The sequence below is a fragment of the Colias philodice genome, chromosome 21 (assembly GCF_061535455.1).
Source record: "Colias philodice isolate Cphi_HAF_F1 chromosome 21, ilColPhil1 Martin Lab GWU primary, whole genome shotgun sequence".
In the NCBI taxonomy this organism is placed as follows: Eukaryota; Metazoa; Arthropoda; class Insecta; order Lepidoptera; family Pieridae; genus Colias; species Colias philodice.
Window position 1 is genome coordinate 5,192,740 of NC_143106.1, and position 19,698 is coordinate 5,212,437.

Here is a 19,698-nt window from a genome sequence, read left to right on the forward strand (position 1 = left end):
TTATCAGTACCTACCTACCAAATCGTATATAATAGATAAATTAATATACATAAAAAATAGTACAATAATAATCATAACCGATAAATACCTAGCAGTTAGACATCACTCGTCGGTCTTCGACATTATCCGATACCGATAAATGATAACATCACTATCAGGCGGTGTTTCTTTTGACGTGTGGAGTGTTTCGTGGGCGCATAATTTTTCTTGTAGATTAATGATTTTAAAGTCGTTTTCATGAAATTATCAACTTCTGCAAGTGCTTTAAGTGGATCTTGTGTTTTTTGTTATATTCGAAGGTATAATTTACTGTTTTCATTAAGTTATAATTATAACCTCTAGTTTAAATATCTTAACACATTTTGTCGTCTGTAATCGTGTAATAACGTTGAATTTATTGTATATGTGCATATTATAACATAAAATTTTACAAGGAGTAACTTTAATTGCAATCATTGAATGCAGGTAATCGTAGTGCCCTGGAGTAATCATGAGTCGATTCTTCGCAACTGGGACCGACTCTGATTCAGAGACTTCTTCTGAAGAGGAGCAGGTAGTACGCGCCCCAGCACCCGTATACACGGTAAGCTAGTAAATTATGATGTATATTTCGTATTAAATAAAATAAATTGTAAATCAGATATGCATTTAAAGCTTTTACCATTTCATTTATAGTTTAGTGATGATGAAGAGGAAACCAAACGCGTTGTGCGTTCTATGAAAGAGAAGAGGTATGAGGAATTGGAAGGAATTATTCACTCAATTAGAAATCATCGTAAGATCAAAGATTTCTCCTCTGCCTTGGCATCATTTGAAGAGCTGCAGAGAGCTTACACTCGAGCTTCCTCTGTTATTCAAAAGGAAGAAAATGGAATTGCTCCTAGGTTTTTCATCCGAGCCCTTACGGAATTGGAAGATTGGGTAACTGGTGCATGGAATGACCGTGACAGCAGGAAGGCTATGTCTAAGGGCAATAGTAAAGCATTAACATCTCTGAGGCAGAAACTTAGGAAGTATGCAAAGGAGTTTGATACTGAAATTGTGAAGTTCCGTGAGAATCCTGACCTGCCTGATGATGATGATGAACGTAAAGGTTTGTTGTCAAGTTTTTTAACTTTGTATTGTATTTTGAGCATGTACTAAGTTGTAATTTATCATGATCCTACTGATCATATTCAGAACAGATAATATTGCAAAATTTCAAGATTTTATAAGTTTTCATTATGAAATATGGTGAAATTAACTTAGAAGTATTTATGATGAAAATAGTGGCAAGAAGATAATTTTTTGTGATGCAACAAAAGCATTATTTATAAACATTTGTACCTATAAGTAAATCACATAAGTGTGATCAAAGGATTTTCAATTAAATTTGTTTTTGAAGTGAAACTTCATTAGACGCATTGAGAGGAAAATTTCAAGGTCGCGTCATGGTAATACGAGGAAGGGTGACGATTTTGGTGTCCTTAAATGGTCTGCCAGTGAAAATATTATCAAAAAGTTTCACTGTTCCAGATATTATCTGTAAAAAGCAGGCAGACAGACAAGACAAAAATTGTTAACAATAAATTAATATTTGAAATATTTATGTTGGATTTACTATTTTATGGGCCCTCAACACAATGGGCAACATTCCAAGGACCTCTATCATGATTGCATCTATTCACCCAAGCTGCCCATTGTATAGAGGGCCCATGAATGTAATCAAGACTGCTGTAATTCTTTGGTTTCTTCAATATTAAAAGTCTATTAAGTAATTAAATGTGCTCATTTGGGTCTCACATAGCATTCTATGTTTCATAAATTAAAATAATTGACAAATTAATTCATTGATGTGACTAATTCCAATTTTTATTTGCTATAGATACTTCCTCATCTGACGATTCTGATGAAGAAGAAAAAGTTAAAGAGAAACCTAAAGCTCGCCGTTCACCTGAGCCACCTCGTAGGCCACCACCTCAAGATGACGAGTCCTCCGATTCAATGGACTGGGGTAGCAGCTCTTCGGAATCCAGTTCCAGCTCTGATGATGAAACTCGAGGTGCAACCACTCTCCGTGAAAGATTCTTGAAGCGTACCACTGAAAGAGATGATGATGAAGAGAGGGACAGGCGTAGGGCCAGGAGGGAGAGACGTGAACGAGCTGGCAAAGTTAGCAAGAAAGATCCAGCTGACGATGGCGGAGAGTGGGAAACTGTACGCAAAGGTGCAGCAACCTCCGATAAACCCAAGATGTTTGCTAAGGTATTTTTTTGAATAGTACTTGATGTATATCATAATTTTATCCGATTATGCAACTCACTTTAACTGGGTTGAACTTACTGTAACTGGGTTGTTTCTTGAGTTCGCTGTCATCGATAATCGCCGTCTTCTGTATATTGTTTACATGTAGCTAAGTTTTTTAAATTGCATTAACATGGTGTATATTAAAGCTTTCATTGTTCTAACAGGATAGTGACATAGATGCTGCTTTAGTTGTGAAGAAACTTGGTGAGATTAGCGCCGCTCGTGGTCGTAAGCGTACCGATCGCCGTGCTCAACTTGAACTTTTGCATGAACTTAGGACTGTTGCTCAACAGCACAATCTTGGGGATGCTCTTCAACTTAAATTACGTGCTGCAACTGTCGCTGCACTCTTCGACTATAACCCTAAAGTGTCTGATGCTATGAAACCAGAATACTGGTCTAGGCTCGTTGAAAACGTCGACCATATGGTTACTATTTTGCTAGCTCATGAAGATATGGTACTGAGTGAAATGATTACTGAAGAAAATGAGCAATTAGTAACTCCTCCATTCCAAGTTCGTGGATGTTTGCTCACTGCACTTGAGCGCTTGGATGATGAATTTACTAAACTTCTTAAAGAATGTGACCCCCATTCTAATGAATATGTTGAGAGATTGAAGGATGAAGTTAGGGTATCAGCATTGATTGATCGCGTATGTCAAGTTGTAGAACGAGATGGTTCTCCCCAAGAAATCTGTCGTGCGTATCTTCGTAAAATCGACCATCTTTACTACAAGTTCGATCCACGTGCCGTTAAGAAGGATCTGCCTCCTGGTGAGGAGACGTCGACTAAGAAGATGGAACGCTTCTGTAAATACATCTATGCAAATGATGAATCGGACCGTCTGCGAACGCGTGCAATCCTGTCTCATATCTACCACCATGCTTTGCACGATAATTGGTTCCAAGCACGCGATCTTCTGCTTATGTCTCATTTGCAAGAAAATGTTCAACATTCTGATCCTAGCACCCAGATTTTGTACAACCGTACAATGGCCAATTTGGGTTTATGCGCATTCCGCCGCGGGAATGTGAAGGAAGCTCACGGCTGTCTCGCCGAACTGATGATGACTGGAAAACCCAAGGAGTTACTGGCTCAAGGTCTGCTGCCCCAACGTCAACACGAGCGCTCTAAAGAACAGGAGAAAATTGAAAAGCAGCGTCAAATGCCCTTCCACATGCATATTAATTTGGAATTGCTGGAATGCGTATATTTGGTGTCCGCTATGTTGATTGAAATACCTTACATGGCAGCTCACGAATTCGATGCCCGCCGTCGTATGATAAGTAAGACATTCTACCAGAACTTACGTGCTAGTGAGCGTCAAGCGCTCGTGGGACCGCCGGAGTCGATGCGAGAGCACGCTGTAGCCGCCGCTCGGGCCATGCGTCGCGGTGACTGGCGCGCATGTCTCAACTTCATCGTCAACGAAAAGATGAACGCTAAGGTATGTTGTTATGTTTTAACTTATTTATTTAACAATTAAATGTACCACACCAAGTTATTTTATTTAAATAATTATACAAGTAAACAAATTAATATTAATACATTTTTATGTATTTAAATAAAACTATACTGGTTTCAGTCTTATTTAAATAAGGTATAATTGAAAAATCTTTATATTAAAATAGTAATTAATTTGTCATGCATACTATTAAAATTATGTTACATTATTTTCACACACCTGCATCTGATAAGTACCTGCATATCAATTTGCCAATCAAAGTTCCTTTTCAATACTCATGTTTTTTTCAGGTTTGGGATCTTATGGTAGGTGCTGACAACGTTCGCGCGATGCTTGGTCGTTTGATACGCGAAGAGTCCCTACGCACGTACCTGTTTACGTACGCGCACGTATACGCATCTCTATCTCTCCGCTCATTGGCCGATATGTTTGAACTGCCTCGCCAACGCGTGCACTCTCTCGTCTCCAAGATGATTATTAATGAAGAACTGCTTGCATCATTGGATGATCCTAGCGAATGTGCGATACTTCACCGCTCTGAACCAACTAGGATGCAAGCGCTGGCGCTACAACTTGCTGACAAGGTAATTTATACTTTTTTATAATCATTAAATTTTTAATTGTTTAATAGCTAAACTACATTTATTTAATATATTATGGCTATCTAATTGTAAACATAACCTCCCCGATTTCAATTTTTAGGACATAATTTTTTGCACTATTTTGATTTTCAGTTTCACTTAACATTATAATAAAACTAATCCCTCTATCTTCCTTAGGTTGGCAACTTGGTGGATTCAAACGAGCGTATTTTCGAGAAGCAAGGGTCGTTCTTCCAGCGGGGCGGCGCGCCGAGGGGCGAAGGCCGGCAGCGCGACCGCCCGCGCGAGGGCTGGGGGGGGCGCCGCCAACGCAACCGCCGCCGCGACGACGAGCGCGGACACGAAGATTGAAGCACAACTACATACTGAGCTATACAGTGAACACCAACACATTCTTACCGTTCATCAACTCCGAGGAAAAGTGCTCACTGCAAAGCTCCGCCAATAGCGACTCGAATGATTGTATGAAAGATACGTGTAATAACAACGCACCTGTCACAAATTTTAATGAACAACTCGGTAAATATTACCAAGTCGGTAAAATTACGTTTCAGCGGCGATTACGTTTCTACCAGCCTAAATTTTCATGTTGTTGTTATTGTAAAGTAAGTGTCTTTTATGCAAATATTTGGGTCGCTAATTTAAATCGTTTCATGTTCTTGGCTTAAAGCGCCCTTCCACATGACAGCGGCGGATTCCACATGGGTATGTTTATATCCATCGTTTTCGTCGTTTAATGTGGAAGGGCGCAAAATGTTGTAATCCATCGAGCTATTTTCTTTTTTACTCGCCATACGAAACTGTAACTAAAGGGTTTTCGTAAGTAGAAAATAGCTCCTGTTTTGTAAATGAACATTTGAATAAATATATATTCTGTCATGTGTAATTTTTTTGTTGTTCCCATTTTTGTGGTACTTAAATCCAAAGTCTTTTCATATTACGTGTGAGAGATTATTATGCTCCTCATGCAGTAAAACGCAGTTAACGCGAGTCGATAAAATTAAAATCAGAAAATATAATTTAATTCAAGATCACACGATACTACAAAATTTTCACAAATTGCAGATAAAAATCATCTCGATCATGGCAATAATCGAACAGAAACAAACTACTCTTCAGGTTCCCATTTTAGGTAACTCGTGATTGAAAACCAACTAAAAACATTATGAATAACTAGCTGTTGCTCGCAGCTTCACCCGCGAGGTCAAAATGAATTTCCATAGTACCAATTTTCATCGCAACGATGGGGGTAGAAATTTAACAAAACCATTCACAGCGATGACTGATCAGTCATTAGTCACCTTTGCTTTTTAAATAATATCTGTATTGAAATATTCTAGAAATACTGATGGTTGTTTGGCAGAGCTTGAATTTAATATATAATATAATTGTGTTATATATAGCTGTTATCAACTTCTTAAATTGAGATGACTTTCAGCATAAAATTGATACCAGATACACCGTATAACGGAACTGAACAACAATGGCCGCCTTCAATTCTGCCGATAGACATCTCATTGACATTTCATTCACTACTGAAACTGAACTGACTCATATTTTCGGCAATATTAATTACGAATTATGTTGTTAAAGTGGACAGCTATTTAATAAGATAATAGCACGAGTGTATTCTGAATTTTAAAGTAATTATAATTCTATAAATTAGATTACGATGGCAGCGACTAGAAGACTTCAAAAGGTAAGGTCTACGATCGCAATTTTTTTGTGAAACCTCTCATGACAATATTTCCTAAGAAAATTTAAAATAAAAAAAAATCGATTTAAATGTGAAAGCGGTGTCACATATTATATATGTAATAAGATTAGATATTAAATTTTGTTTTAAATCCTATCGGTATCTATAAAGTACAAAGTTAGAAGCACTACATCTTCATTTTTCAGGAGCTCAATGACATCAGACAGTCTGGGCTGAAATCTTTTAGGGACATTCAGGTTGATGAATCAAATATATTAACTTGGCAAGGATTGATTGTTCCTGTAAGTATGTCCTAGTTTGAAAATTATATTTTACATCTAATATGCCACAATGTAATTTACGTCATATTATATTGTTTTTAAAATAATACATTTTTCTAACATAAATTTTTTTTGACTGGTACAGGACAATCCTCCCTACAACAAAGGTGCATTCCGTATTGAGATTAACTTCCCTGCAGAGTATCCTTTCAAGCCACCAAAAATAAGTTTTAAAACTAAAATCTATCACCCAAATATTGATGAGAAGGGCCAAGTTTGTTTACCCATCATTAGTGCTGAAAATTGGAAACCAGCAACTAAGACTGATCAAGGTATGTATCCTAAATGTGTTCCTATAAAACAAATTGACCAAAAGCATTCAGTGGCAATGAAAATTCAACAAAATTTGTAATTTACAGTTATCCAAGCTCTTGTTGCGCTTGTCAATGATCCAGAACCTGAACATCCCTTACGTGCAGAGTTAGCTGAAGAATTCCTTAAAGACAGGAAAAAGTTCACAAAGAATGCAGAGGAATTTACCAAAAAACATAGTGAAAAGAGACCAACAGATTAAACTATGGATTGAGTTATTTTTACAGCAAAGTTAGTCTAATGTGATTAGACCGCTTGTGTGAAGTTATTATGATAGCCTCAGCTAGATAAAAATAGATACTTATTTTATTATTTCTTATGTTACACATAATATAACAGTATAGTCATTCAAATAAGAACTGCATTTACATTGTTGTTTGAGTAATTCATACAAGATTCTAATCATCTTAGACCATACTAAGCTAAAGCTGTTTATGTATTTTTATGCCTAAAGGGATAAAAATAATAATCATATTAAATGTCCACATTGCTTGCAATACTCTATGCACTGTATGTAAAATCAGTTTAGATGTAATAGATAATGATCGGCTTGAATTAATCGCTTCATCTTTTATTTTCGACTAGATGACTTTAAAATTTGATTGGGACGTGGTTTATGGATGCTTTACTTAAATTATTAGTTTCATATGAAGATATGTTTCATATTTTCATGTCTCTTTTTATTTCCTGTTGATGAGAAGTCAAAAAAAATTAATTATTGTAATTTTTAAATTGTCAATGAACATCAGGTAATGTGTGGCTTTGGCCTAAACTGTATTGATATGTAAATACATAATAATATATAAATGATTACTGAATCAACAGTTTATAAATTAAAGAACAAAAGTTTATTCTATGCGCCTATTGTTAGAATGTGTGAATGTCAACCAATAATATATAATATAAATTGAAATATATTTTATATTATTGGTAGAGATATTTTTGTCACATTTTCAACTTCACTTTACAGATTACTACATTATTTAATTTTCTTATAAGTTTATGCATTAATATTATATATCTTGCTGTGTGTTGAACTGTTCAGTGAAAGAACCTTAAATAAATATTTTTTTTCAAGTTGCTTTTTTATTTTGTAGAATAATTATTAATTAGTTGTTAAATTACTTATATATAACCATCGCTTTGCCATAAGCAAGGACATTCGGTATGTTAAATAATACAAATATAAAACTGGATATTTGATTCACACTTTATGGGCTATCTTGCTCAGAAAAATAAACCGAAAAATTTAATTTTAACTGCTTCCATTGGTTGTTCATTCAAAAAATAGTGAACAGATTTAACTACTTTTCATATTTTGTTAATTGCCTCATTATTATTCACTTCAAGTTTAGTTTTCCTCAATTACCAGATTGATAAAAACAGTTTTGACTGCACTGCGAATAAACATTATTATATTATTATGGCAAAAAATCAATCTACAACTGTGTCATTAAAAAAACAAGGAAATAAAATGAATATAAGATTTACATATAACATTTATTCAATAAAATTATATACATCAGTCTTGGAGGTATCACTTTCTGTATTAGTCATATTATTATGGTAAAGTGTCATCTTGTATTTCTTGAATTGATTACTCATATGTACAATTTCACTATTATCCTCTTCTATTGCATCATGATTGCATTTCTTATGTTTTTGGCGCGTATTTGAGCCCAGATGTTTTTCTAAGTTATCTGTGAAAATATGTTATGTTATTATTTACTGTTTAATGTTAATATAAGTTAAATTTTCAACATTCACAGCAAAATTTTTGACTTTTTTTATCTTATATGTACCTGTAATTCTTGCTATACAATGATCTAGATATTTCCTAGAGTTTTCATCTTTGGTCAGCAATGGATGAATATTGAGCATAAAATCAGGTCCATACTGTGGCCAGTAATCATGTTCAGGTATATTTTCATCTAAATCAACTCCAACAACTAATGCTGTGATAGAAGCCCAAAGTCTTGCTGCATTGCTATGATTATATCCTCCTATAAAATAGAAAAATAATTTGGAAAATCCAAAAGTGCACGCCTCATAATTTTTTTTTAATAAATATTTATTAATTATTATTTTTGTTTATTTAATAACAATTAAACCACATCGAATCAGACCCTGAAAAATGAAAGGGTTCTATTCCTGAGCATACTCAAGCGTAAGAGAAAAAAAAAGACTCGATTAGTAAAGTATTTCGGTCGCTATCGTGTTAACAAGAAAAAGGATCCGCACATACAGACACACGGACGTCCAAGACAGAACTTTTTTAAACTGTTTTTTAACTAGTTTAAATAACAAAAATGACATCAAAAATATCATGAACGTTAAAAATAGTGTTTTTTCCCCAGATGTTACTGAAACAATTTTTGTTATCATATTAAGGTGAAATTTACATATTGTGTCCATATTGCAAAAAGTTTAACTGGAAAAATAGTATAAAAATTTTATCTATCGTGGAAATCTCGGAAAATGGTGTCCTTTTAAAAGGACGGTAGTAATATGTACTACTAAGTAGGTAGACTATGATATTAAAATGACAACATACATTTCACATATATTTATGTAGCAATATGAAAGTTTTCAAAACATAATTTAGAATGCAAGGTTCCATTACATTTAGGACAATAGAAATTGGCTTTCTTGTGACATTCTATACACCGAAGCTGCTTGTCTCTGTACCTAATGATGTGATCTTTTCCATCAAATCCAGAGGTTTCACGGAAACTCTAGCACCTTTACGTTCCTCATTCTTATATGTTTCGAGCAGAGCAGTTCCAACACTTCTACGAATGTGGAGATAATCATAATGGCCCCCTTTTACTTATATATTTGCCAAGAATTATGTACTGCCATATCTAGTCCATGACAAGTCAAAGAAAAATACCACTTCTTGCCTCTGATAGATGTCTTGTACAAACCGATGCTCTGGTCGGATCTGTCCACCCCTCCCATCCCATTTTCTCGTACTTTTTTTACGACATGTATATTTTTCTTCTGTTGTTGTGAAAATCTCTTTACCGTAGACACAGGCTGAATCGTATCAACGTTTGATGCAACAGTCACAACACTGTTATCATTCCATTTGCAAAATAAATTTGTTCTGCTCTGGTCGATTGATGCTTGAATGTATCTCGTGGTGTCTTTTTCAATTCTCAAAGGCAGCAGGCAAAGGGCATTTCGCGACGCGATTTTCCCGTACTGTGCCAGTAGCCTTTATTCCTCGTACTCGAAGTTCATCAATGAGATGAATGGACGTAAAAAAGTTGTTAAAAAATAAATGGAATGCAGCTTTGCCCTATATTTGTCGCAGTACATCGGCATACTGTAATACAACGCTTGCACCCAATCCCAGAGGCATTTGGTATTTGTGTTGATTACCAACATCATTCGATTGTTCTTGGTATGGATCACACCAAACTCTGCAACCTAACCGTGTCGCTCCCACCCAAAATTCATACCCCCATCTTATTGGTTTCCCTCTTATGAATTGCTTGCATGGATGGCCGCCATAGTAGAGCACCATGGCTTCGCCGATGCTGTGATGCTCTTCAAAGAGTGCATGCGCAAAAAAGTACTCTGTAGTAGTACATATTACTACTGGCCTTTTAAAAGAACGGCAATTAAAACTGCATAAATATCACAAATAAAATGTAATCTAATAGTAGGTAATATATATTTCTGATAAAACACGTTTCAAATTACGTGTATTTAAAATAAATCAAGTAATTTGTTGTAATTTATTGATAATACATTTAACTTGATTTATCAATGGAAAATGACTGAAATTCTAAAATAATTTAAAAATATACCACTGTTATAAAACGACACAACACTTTAATTTTCCAATTCCTACAACCGTGAGGTTTCAAACGAATATAAACATTTTTTTCAAAAATGCCCTCATTGTTAATAACAATTTTATTTATGGTGCGTCCTTTTAAAAGAACGATAGTAACAACTGGGTTATGTGTGTGTATGTATTATCTTACAAGTGCAATGTATGATACATAAAGACATTTTAAGTTTGAAAAATCAGATGTTTTGCGCGAAGTGACAGTAGTACCCACCTCAACGCTTCGCTTATGAGGCGTGCAATAAAAATAGAAAATTTTCATTTGTATTCTAAAAATTGGTTGTCTGTAAAGTCGGTTTACTGACGATAGTTGAACGTGACAACGTCCGATTGTGCTTCTTTGTCTTACATGGAACGCCTCAGAGCGAGGTAACGCCGCATGAGTCATGTTTTTTCGTGCGTGTTCGGTTCTATCGAATTATAAGACATTGTCACATCAAAAATTATTATCATAATTATTGTTAAATCAGTTAAGTAAATTTATGTTATAGGAGTTGAGCTTTGCAATTAAGGTGTCAAATACTAAAATTACCCAAAAATTACTAGGCAGAAAACATACCTCCACCTAAAAGAACTGTAGGTTTATTCTTATTCAATACATCCCTAATACATTTACAGTAACTCTTGGTTGTCAACCCAGCACCACCATTTGGATCTCTTGCAAGTGCATCGGCCCCACATTGTACAACTACTGCTTCTGGCTCAAACTTTTCATATACTTTCTCAAATATTCTGAAAACAAAAATTGCTTTCTTAATACTTCACTTATGAACAGGATTCTATCAACTTGAAAGCAGTTTTTTTGCACCTGTCAACTAGAACACTACCCACTTTTCAAACACATATTCAAATGTATCATCACAGTATGCTGCATACAGTGGGACATTGCACATGAACCCTTTGCCAGTTAGATTGCCTATGTCATCTATACAGCCGGTTCCTGGATAAAATCCAGCCTCATATTTATGCAATGACAGTGTGAACACTGATTTACTTAAGTTGTATGCATCTTGGACACCATTACCTGTGAAAAAATGATTTTACTATTTTGGTTGTGTGTTTAAAGATATTATACCTATCTTATTTGAATTGTCCTCATTAATAAGACTTCGAAAGAGATTAATAAGAGACAAAAGCACTTCCAAAAAAAAATTTTTTTTAGATTAACTGTAAACTAAAAAGCAAATTTTAAAAAATGAATTGAGCAGTTATAAAAAATGATCACCTAGTAACTGAATAAATGTAATATTACCATACCATGATGAACATCTAAGTCAATATAGAGGACTCTTTGGAATTTTTGTTTCAACTTTTCTATACATAATACTATATCATTAACATAACAAAAACCTTCTGCACCAGACCTAAAATAATTCAAAGACAATGATATTTTTTTTAATATAATGCTGTTTCAATACAAAGCTATTTAGAACAACATATTCTTCAAACCTCTGTGCGTGGTGCCATCCACCACACCAATTGATCACTACATCAGCAATGCCTAGAAGCAGACATTTTGCGGCAGTTATGGAGCCTCCAGCTATAACAGATACAAGCCTGTACATCTCGCATACCGGCGGACAATCATATCCTGTAAATATTAATAATTTTAATAATAACTAACAACATGTCTAACTTTATCCACATTGGGTTACATTGTTGTTATTACCAATTCCGAACTCTTCATCTTGTGTATGAGACATGTAATCTTCATCAATAACTTCCAGGGTTTTTAAATGATCTAGGTACCTTTCTGTATGAAATAATTTTATATCTTCAACTGTTGCTGGAATTGAATTTACAATTTGCATCTTTTCCGTAAGCTTGTATGCTGTAATAAGACTATGTATCATAGAAGCCTGTAAATAACGAATTGTTTAAAAAGAGTTGTCTAGATTTTTTAATTCATTAATAAAAATATTAATTAACTCGACTTACTCTATTAGTAACAGCAGGCAAACGATCACATTGTTCTAATAAATTTTGATCCCATACATAACAAGTTCTTTTGGCCATATCGTGCCTATTAAATTTAAGAATTGATGAAATAATACGTAATTTAATAAATAATATGTTGTGTTGTTGCTATTTATTTTGTTGATGCAAACTAAAACGTAGTGATTATATTCTCTTTGATGCAAACAAAATTAAATTCAAATTGCCTCGTATTTTACAAAAATGACACTGACATAATTGATATTTGATAATAATAAGGATAATAATATAAGTAAACCGTAGACAGAGAAACCAATTCTCTGTCTACGAAGTAAACCCAGATTATTAATTTTTTTTTTTTATTGTTAATCTGTAAGCCATATTTTTGATAAACTACACGTGGCAGTTTGTCTTGTAAATACATAACACGTAAATAATAATGAAACCCACAACCACATTGAAACATTTTCTATTTTCTTCATAAAATTCCCATTAATGCTCAATGCATAGAATATGTCTTGTTCTGTCGTATAAATTTAATTTGATCCCCAGAAAAACAATATAATTTATATTAATAATTATTGTTAAAAATTATTTATTATTTATTTATTGTAATAGACTTACTTATCACGCAAGCAAATTTATTAAGAGAGCAAGAATCCCGATAATTTACTTTCATAAACTATAGAAAGTAAGCGTCCATTTCTAAAAAAAAGCGTTTATTGGTTGTCTATTGTCGCTTCTCGTCCAACAGTTGACATTTCAAGTGATGCTTTGGGAATAAATTTTGTCGATTTTAAATGTATTTATAACAAAACTAATGTAGTTTCATAGTTTTTATATATTTTGCTTAAAATGTGACGTTAGAGTTTTTAATCTTAGAAATATGCACACAAGTTGTTTAATAATTACCAGTTGAATTTGACAAGGTCTATTACAAAACACTTGTAATTTGTGTCTACCTATTTGTTTTTATCCGAAAGGTCTATTTTTTTCGATGCATTTCCGTGGCTTTTATTCAGTGTTAATCAAGTTCAAGTTGAAATGGTTCGAGGTGAGTGAATCTTTTTCGTTTAATTAACGCTATTCCAGTAATTTATTTCAAGTAGCTATTATTCCTTTGTTCCTGGGGGTAGTAGAAAAGTTAGGTTATGTCAAAAAAAATCCTTCCTTTGATAATTTATTAAAATATGCAATTGCAATGCGTGTGGGTTCAGATAACGTTTTTATTTTTTTTAACAGTATCTCTTGTGTTCTTTATTTAAAATAATATAGAATTACATATATGTTTTAGCAGTAATAATTTGATGTACCTACAACTTATTTATTAAAAAATATTTCAGTCAATAGTCTGATGGCATCCCAGGAGGGTGTTAAAACTCCTCATCGCATCGAGCTATTTGAAGAAAAGATAGTAAAGCCCAAAAGAAATTATAGAAAGCGCAGGTACTTAAAATATATTTTTACATTAAAATATAACTCCAAAATAGCCATATTCAATTTATTTTATACTAGAATTCCGCCTGCGGCTTCGCCCGCGTTTTCAAAGGAAAATTCGCATAGTTCCCATTCCCGTGGGATTTCCGGGATAAAACCTATCCTATGTGTTAATCCAAGTTACCCTCTATATGTGTGCTAAATTTCATTGTAATCGGTTCAGTAGTTTATGCGTGAAAACCATACATACATACATACATATAAACCTTTCCTCTTTATAATATTAGTATAGATGAAATAGTTGTGAAATTAGATAATAAATCAATCATTTTCCTCCAGATTAGTGGTTGCAACACCAACAAAAACTGAAAATGAAGAAGTAACATCAGAACCACCAATTAAGAAAGAAATTAAATCAAAACCTCTTAAAACCAACAACGGTATCAGCATAATGACGAACGGTATCAATGTGAGATCTCGCGCAACCCGCGCAGCTGCCCGAACAGCTGAAAGTCACAAACTCACTGAATATTTTAAGGAGGAGTTAAAAAGTCCCAAAATAGAGAACCCTCCTTCTCCCCCGCCAATAGAAAAGACTGCTAAAGTTGAATCTAAGGCTGTGAATGGCAGCAATCATAAATTAACTGAATACTTCCCTGTGAGACGCAGTGTAAGGAAGACTTCAAAATGTGTCATGGCTGAAAAGATGAGGGACTTGGAGAGAGCCATCAGGGAACAAAAAGAGGATGGATTACAGGTGATTTTTACATTTTGACACCTATAATATCTATATTTTTGCTATGTTTGCTTGCTCAATGCATCAATTACAAAAGTATGCAAAGCTCAGTTAAGTTTACATAACTAAAATTCTTGTTAAACATAGAATTGTTTTCCGATAAAAATTAAAAACACTGATTTTTGTGTACTTCTATGGAAATTTATGGGATGTTATGTCTTCTAACTACACTTGCAACTCTTGTGGGTCCTGCTTTACATAAATGCATTATCCAAAAATAAAAGATAATTTATTAGAAGAATAAAAATATCAATGACTTTACAGGTTGCTTATTTCGATGGGAAAGGTCGCGGAGTTATAGCCACGCGTCCTTTCCACCGCGGCCAGTATGTAGTGGAGTATGTCGGCGAGCTTGTAGGTGTCGCGGAGGCTCGAGAGCGGGAGCGCAAGTACGCACAGGACCCCAACGCTGGCTGCTATATGTATTACTTTAGACTGCAAGATCAACAGTATTGGTGAGATGATTTTTATGAGCAAAATTATAACTTTAAATTTATGTATGTTTTGTTTTGTTTGTTTTTTATGATATATAATTAAAATGTATTGGCTATACTATTTCAAGTAGAAGAAAGAAAAAAGAAGAGATAAACGATAAAGAAATAAGTGTAGTAGCTGTAACTTAAACTTCTCTACAAGGCTTACTATTTATGCCAGATTCAGTTTTCTGAAATGTTATGTTTTGCTATGTCAGTTGTATTAAAAAAATTATATTATTTTATTTAATAAAGTATGAAAATCAAATATGCCACTAGGAATATTTCCAACAAGCAGTGAAACAAATCCTTAATCTTGAGTATGTGGATATTTCAAAGCTATTTCTACCTAACAGTGAAAAGTGTTGAAAAGTTTGAAATAATAATAGTTAAAAAAACTAAAACACACGCTTTTTATAGAAAACCGAACTAAAAAATAGAAAATTTTATCAAATTAGTGTATTGTCATTGGTCCTCAATAAATCTACAAAGTTTGAACGAAATCTGGCCGTTTAAAGTGGGTCAAAATCGCGCCCGAAGAAGTCGGTTACAAACAAACATACAGGTGATGCTAATATAAAGCGTGTAAAAAATGTGTACGTAATCATGTTACAGTATCGATGCGACATCGGAATCGGGTCGGCTCGGACGCTTAGTGAACCACTCTCGCAATGGGAACTTGTCCACCAAAGCAGTGTGGGTGGACGGGCCCAGGCTGGTGTTGCTGGCCGCACAGGACATATCCCCTGGCGAGGAGCTTACATACGACTATGGGGATCGGTCCAAGGAGTCCCTGCGTCATCACCCCTGGCTTGCGCTTTGACCTGGGTGGGTATTGTGAATTATGAGTTCGAATTTTCTGTTGTGCCTCCTTCTAAGTGAAGTATAACACCTAAAAGACTGATTGTACTGTTTATGTGTGGTTTTAATTATAGTAGACAAATAAAAATTGCAAACAGAGCTTATTAATATTTAAAAAGTTAATCTTATCATTTTTAACATCAATTTTTTTTTAATAATTTTGTTTAGTATCTAATTCTTATATAATTTTCTTTATTTACAGATTGCCTTCAGAAATCTCAATTTGACTACTAAGGATTATTTATTAATTTAAACTTAGCTGTTAAGTTTGATTGTTATAATTATGTAAGGTTTGATATTTAATATAATGTTATGTAGTGACACAAGTGGCCTAGGAATAGTTTTGATACTTGAACAGGGTGGTTCTTGTATTGCCTTATGCCACGAGGATTAAACTTGTGAGTAAGGTGAAAAATTAAGCTTGAAATCATACTATCCCATTTTTGTAACTAGCCAAAGAAGTAGTGGAAAATAAAAGATTTTCTTAAAGTTTCACAGAGTAATATTAAGTGTCTCTGTCTAGCTTATGTTACAGTGATGAGAGTGAATGGGATAGCATGCAGTCTCGCTTTAATCCTCTAATGACGAGTATTTGCTATACATTTACGTCATTGCGCTGATATTGAGCAAATGACCTATTTGTATTCCTAGACGAAGGTATACGGAAATGTTTATGATGAGACAAACTTACAAAATAAGTATTTCCATAGTATCAGTATTTACGGATATATCTACTTAAAGAGAAGATTAAATTTGATTGTAGGCTAGTGATACGTTACTCGGAGTGTTGAAGAAACAGTACATGTTATGAACATAATAATCGTATGGATGCCTCTGATATTCATCTGTAATAATTAATGCAAATGAGAAGCTATTTTCATTGCACTTTTAGCCAATAAAGATTACAAAATAAACAACATTTAGTTGTAGAGAATGCTCGGTTTAACTGCGAATCTGTTTACGTAATATCATACAATAGCGGTTAAACCCAGAGAATTTCCAGTGGAAGCGAGTATTGGTACGTTTAATAGTAGGCTGAATGCTTCGATGGTAGATGAGAAAATCATTAAAACCCAAGAATCATCTACCAATGTCCTTATTAGGCTCAGCCTTCACAAAAAACGTGAAGAGTGAATTTTGCGTGAGTTGCAATTTCTATTTTAGTGACATGTTCTACGACGTGTAGACATAGTTACATAAATAACGTATGAAACATGTCATATGAACTAATTTGGGAATTTTGCACCGGTTTAAAAATTCTGGATAAAATCGAATCGCCAAAAAGAGACTCGGATCCCTGATTCGAAGTCTGCCTTATTTAACTAAGAACGCGAATGGACAAAACCAATGAAGTTTAGGATATTTTTTGTACAAAATAAGTATAAACGTACTGAATATAATATATTGTATATTACGGATAATATGCTTCATCATATATTGAAGTATTATGTTTTAAATTAAGTTAACGATTTAATCACTTGTTTCTCAAGTTAAGTTCAAAACACAAACTCGAATAGTTTATGTACTTTTCTTAAGATAAAGCGGTTGAGTTTTGCGAGAGCGTTGTACGTATTGCTCATGGAATGTGTTAAGATCCACCGATTTGTGGTTTGGGTTACAATAAGAAAATAATAACTATATCGTAAATCGTTAAAAGATGTACAAAAGATTTGTTACGAGGCTTTATGACGCAGATCTTGTAAACTAATGGTCTGAGCAATGAAAAATAGAAAATATTTCCCATTGTCCCTCGTCTGACATCGTACAAATGCATTTGAATTCTCATAATCATAGATATTTTCAGAAATTTATATTTGTCCATCACAAGTCAAACCAACTTATTTTGAGGGAAACTGTTATTCAGTTCAACGGGGACATCTATAAGAAAGACAGTGTTAAATTGCAATAAATAATAATCTTGGACTAAAATATTGATATTTTTTTTCTCTCTAATATAAGTACATTCAACACAAATGATTTTATAAGCGTTTGTGATATAGACTCATTCATAAGAACGAATATGTTATACATCGACGTGTTCTCGATTGCACCATTTTCCTGTATTAAGATTAAAATAGCCGTCCACAAGCAATAATTTCGGTATTCCTTATATAGATTGTGCACTTTTGTTAAAAAATTCGCTAATGACTAATTGGTATGATATGGGACTTATGACGTGTTTTCTATAATAATAATTATTAGTATTTCGATATTATGTAAATTAGGGTTTGGATGGACATACTTTCATATTAAGTTTAGTATGGCATTATCGATTAATTCAGTAATATCTGAAGTTAAATATGCAAATCGTTGAATTCGTTTATTTAACACAGCAACATTTATCTCTTATATTAATATAATATTATGTTCTTTATGAATATTTTTTACTTTCATGGATTTTAACGGTTTGCATACTTTAATACAATCACATGTTGATGAGAATGCCGATTCTCTTAATTTATTGAATTGAATAGAAGTCCTAAATAAGGTCACTTTTCAACTAAAGGAAGACTCGGTATGTTGAATATAATATTGCTTTTGTAGTTCCTACTCCCCGAATAATTCTAAACTAACGCCTTATATGGATTCCTAACTACAAGTTATTTAATAACTACCCACAAAGGCTTAGATTTTTTGAGTCTGTAAGTAAAATATCTAGTTTAAATTCTTGTTAGTATTCTCATATTTAACGTAATTCTTTTAAATGTTAATTAAATAGTAATATATTTTCGAACACCTTTTATTGCATTTTATTTAATAAAATTAAGTAGGGCGTTTGAGTAGCGATAGAATTAGTTCTAGTTTATATTTATATTTGATTGAATAGCTTAGTGCATACATACTCGTAAACGCGACGTGGATTAATTATTGTTTTCTTTTGCTGTCATTTGAATCTTCTAATTTTCATCTGATTTGGATTTGCATGCAACTTTATGAAAATCATTGGAATGTTATATTTCTTTTCTTGTTAGCTAATTTTATCTTAGTGAAATAATTCCACGTCGCGTATCTTTTTTTTTTAATTATGGCCATCAATAATATAACTGCAATAAAACACACGTCCTACTCGTGTACACCAAATATACAAATGAAATATTTTTATAGGTAAAATGAAAATTTAATTTTAAGTAACTTTAATACATCATTGTTTTACATGTTATTGTTTGTATGTGAATTATTATACATATAGGAAGTACGAACAATAGTTAATGTAATGTGAAAAGCTATTTTCATAAGTAGCGATTTTGTAAGACTTAATTATTATTAATACGCGGGCCGCCACGCACTGCCCTAATGATAATATATTAATCAATCAGTAGTGATCGAAAATTGAATGAAATAAATAAATTATGAAAAATAAGTTCTTTTATTTTATCAACATCCTTACTCCAATAAGAAAAGGGTTACCAATCCAACATTCCATCGTCGAAAATGGCAACGCACAGACTATTAGACTTCAAAGTGTGATGACATGATTCACACACACATGACTATAGTGAGCGAAAAAGAGATAACAAAAGTATTCACGGAGCGGTAATAACCAAGTAATAACCTATCACACTTTTTTACATAGAATATAGGTAATATTAGTTTAGAGCTGTTTAGAGATTCTTATTCTAGTCAGGATAAA

General features: G+C 33.5%; 4 protein-coding genes across 5 annotated transcripts; 3 read left to right on the forward strand and 1 right to left on the reverse strand.

Moving 5' to 3' along the window:
• The first annotated feature begins 141 nt into the window (after nucleotides 1–141).
• eIF3c (eukaryotic translation initiation factor 3 subunit c) lies at nucleotides 142–5,233 on the forward strand. The gene is made up of 7 exons (XM_089708992.1): nucleotides 142–299; nucleotides 466–583; nucleotides 676–1,093; nucleotides 1,865–2,244; nucleotides 2,451–3,734; nucleotides 4,043–4,336; nucleotides 4,532–5,233. Exons 2-7 carry the CDS (start codon nucleotides 491–493, stop codon nucleotides 4,703–4,705), a joined length of 2,643 nt encoding a protein of 880 aa, XP_089565118.1. The 5' UTR covers nucleotides 142–299; nucleotides 466–490; the 3' UTR covers nucleotides 4,706–5,233.
• A 611-nt stretch (nucleotides 5,234–5,844) lies between these two features.
• Ubc10 (ubiquitin conjugating enzyme 10) lies at nucleotides 5,845–7,780 on the forward strand. Its single transcript, XM_089709116.1, has 4 exons — nucleotides 5,845–6,053; nucleotides 6,257–6,352; nucleotides 6,477–6,663; nucleotides 6,751–7,780. Exons 1-4 carry the CDS (start codon nucleotides 6,027–6,029, stop codon nucleotides 6,903–6,905), a joined length of 465 nt encoding a protein of 154 aa, XP_089565242.1. The 5' UTR covers nucleotides 5,845–6,026; the 3' UTR covers nucleotides 6,906–7,780.
• Nucleotides 7,781–8,044: 264 nt separating this feature from the next.
• On the reverse strand, nucleotides 8,045–12,734 carry LOC149478873 (histone deacetylase 8-like). 2 transcript variants are annotated; one of them, XM_089709114.1, is made up of 9 exons: nucleotides 12,709–12,734; nucleotides 12,504–12,672; nucleotides 12,235–12,424; nucleotides 12,015–12,156; nucleotides 11,823–11,929; nucleotides 11,397–11,589; nucleotides 11,125–11,297; nucleotides 8,506–8,706; nucleotides 8,045–8,403 (listed from the first exon to the last, which is right to left on the reverse strand). In XM_089709114.1, the coding sequence occupies exons 2-9, from the start codon at nucleotides 12,579–12,581 to the stop codon at nucleotides 8,204–8,206; spliced, it is 1,284 nt and encodes a 427-aa protein (XP_089565240.1). In that variant the 5' UTR covers nucleotides 12,582–12,672; nucleotides 12,709–12,734; the 3' UTR covers nucleotides 8,045–8,203. The 2 variants fall into 2 exon arrangements, with proteins under 2 accessions (XP_089565240.1, XP_089565241.1); XM_089709115.1 differs by lacking the exon at nucleotides 12,709–12,734 and having other exon boundaries at nucleotides 12,235–12,396; nucleotides 12,504–12,597.
• Nucleotides 12,735–13,236: 502 nt separating this feature from the next.
• Set8 (SET domain containing 8) lies at nucleotides 13,237–19,422 on the forward strand. Its single transcript, XM_089708353.1, has 6 exons — nucleotides 13,237–13,554; nucleotides 13,844–13,946; nucleotides 14,277–14,694; nucleotides 14,998–15,188; nucleotides 15,822–16,034; nucleotides 16,270–19,422. The coding sequence occupies exons 1-5, from the start codon at nucleotides 13,545–13,547 to the stop codon at nucleotides 16,027–16,029; spliced, it is 930 nt and encodes a 309-aa protein (XP_089564479.1). The 5' UTR covers nucleotides 13,237–13,544; the 3' UTR covers nucleotides 16,030–16,034; nucleotides 16,270–19,422.
• The last annotated feature ends 276 nt before the right edge of the window (nucleotides 19,423–19,698 follow it).

Bases quoted from the DNA above. Each gene is read 5' to 3' on its own strand.
- eIF3c (XM_089708992.1), top strand. From the start codon at position 491: ATGAGTCGATTCTTCGCAACTGGGACCGACTCTGATTCAGAGACTTCT. The intron at 1,094-1,864 runs GTTTGTTGTCAA...TATTTGCTATAG, and splicing joins TGATGATGATGAACGTAAAG to ATACTTCCTCATCTGACGAT. The intron at 2,245-2,450 runs GTATTTTTTTGA...TTGTTCTAACAG, and splicing joins AACCCAAGATGTTTGCTAAG to GATAGTGACATAGATGCTGC.
- Ubc10 (XM_089709116.1), top strand. From the start codon at position 6,027: ATGGCAGCGACTAGAAGACTTCAAAAG. The intron at 6,054-6,256 runs GTAAGGTCTACG...TTCATTTTTCAG, and splicing joins CGACTAGAAGACTTCAAAAG to GAGCTCAATGACATCAGACA. The intron at 6,353-6,476 runs GTAAGTATGTCC...TGACTGGTACAG, and splicing joins GGCAAGGATTGATTGTTCCT to GACAATCCTCCCTACAACAA.
- LOC149478873 (XM_089709114.1), bottom strand. From the start codon at position 12,581: ATGGCCAAAAGAACTTGTTATGTATGGGATCAAAATTTATTAGAACAA. The intron at 12,157-12,234 runs GTAATAACAACA...TAATATTTACAG, and splicing joins AGATGAAGAGTTCGGAATTG to GATATGATTGTCCGCCGGTA. The intron at 8,404-8,505 runs GTACATATAAGA...ATATTTTCACAG, and splicing joins TTGTATAGCAAGAATTACAG to ATAACTTAGAAAAACATCTG.
- Set8 (XM_089708353.1), top strand. The intron at 14,695-14,997 runs GTGATTTTTACA...ATGACTTTACAG, and splicing joins AAAAAGAGGATGGATTACAG to GTTGCTTATTTCGATGGGAA. The intron at 15,189-15,821 runs GTGAGATGATTT...ATCATGTTACAG, and splicing joins CTGCAAGATCAACAGTATTG to TATCGATGCGACATCGGAAT.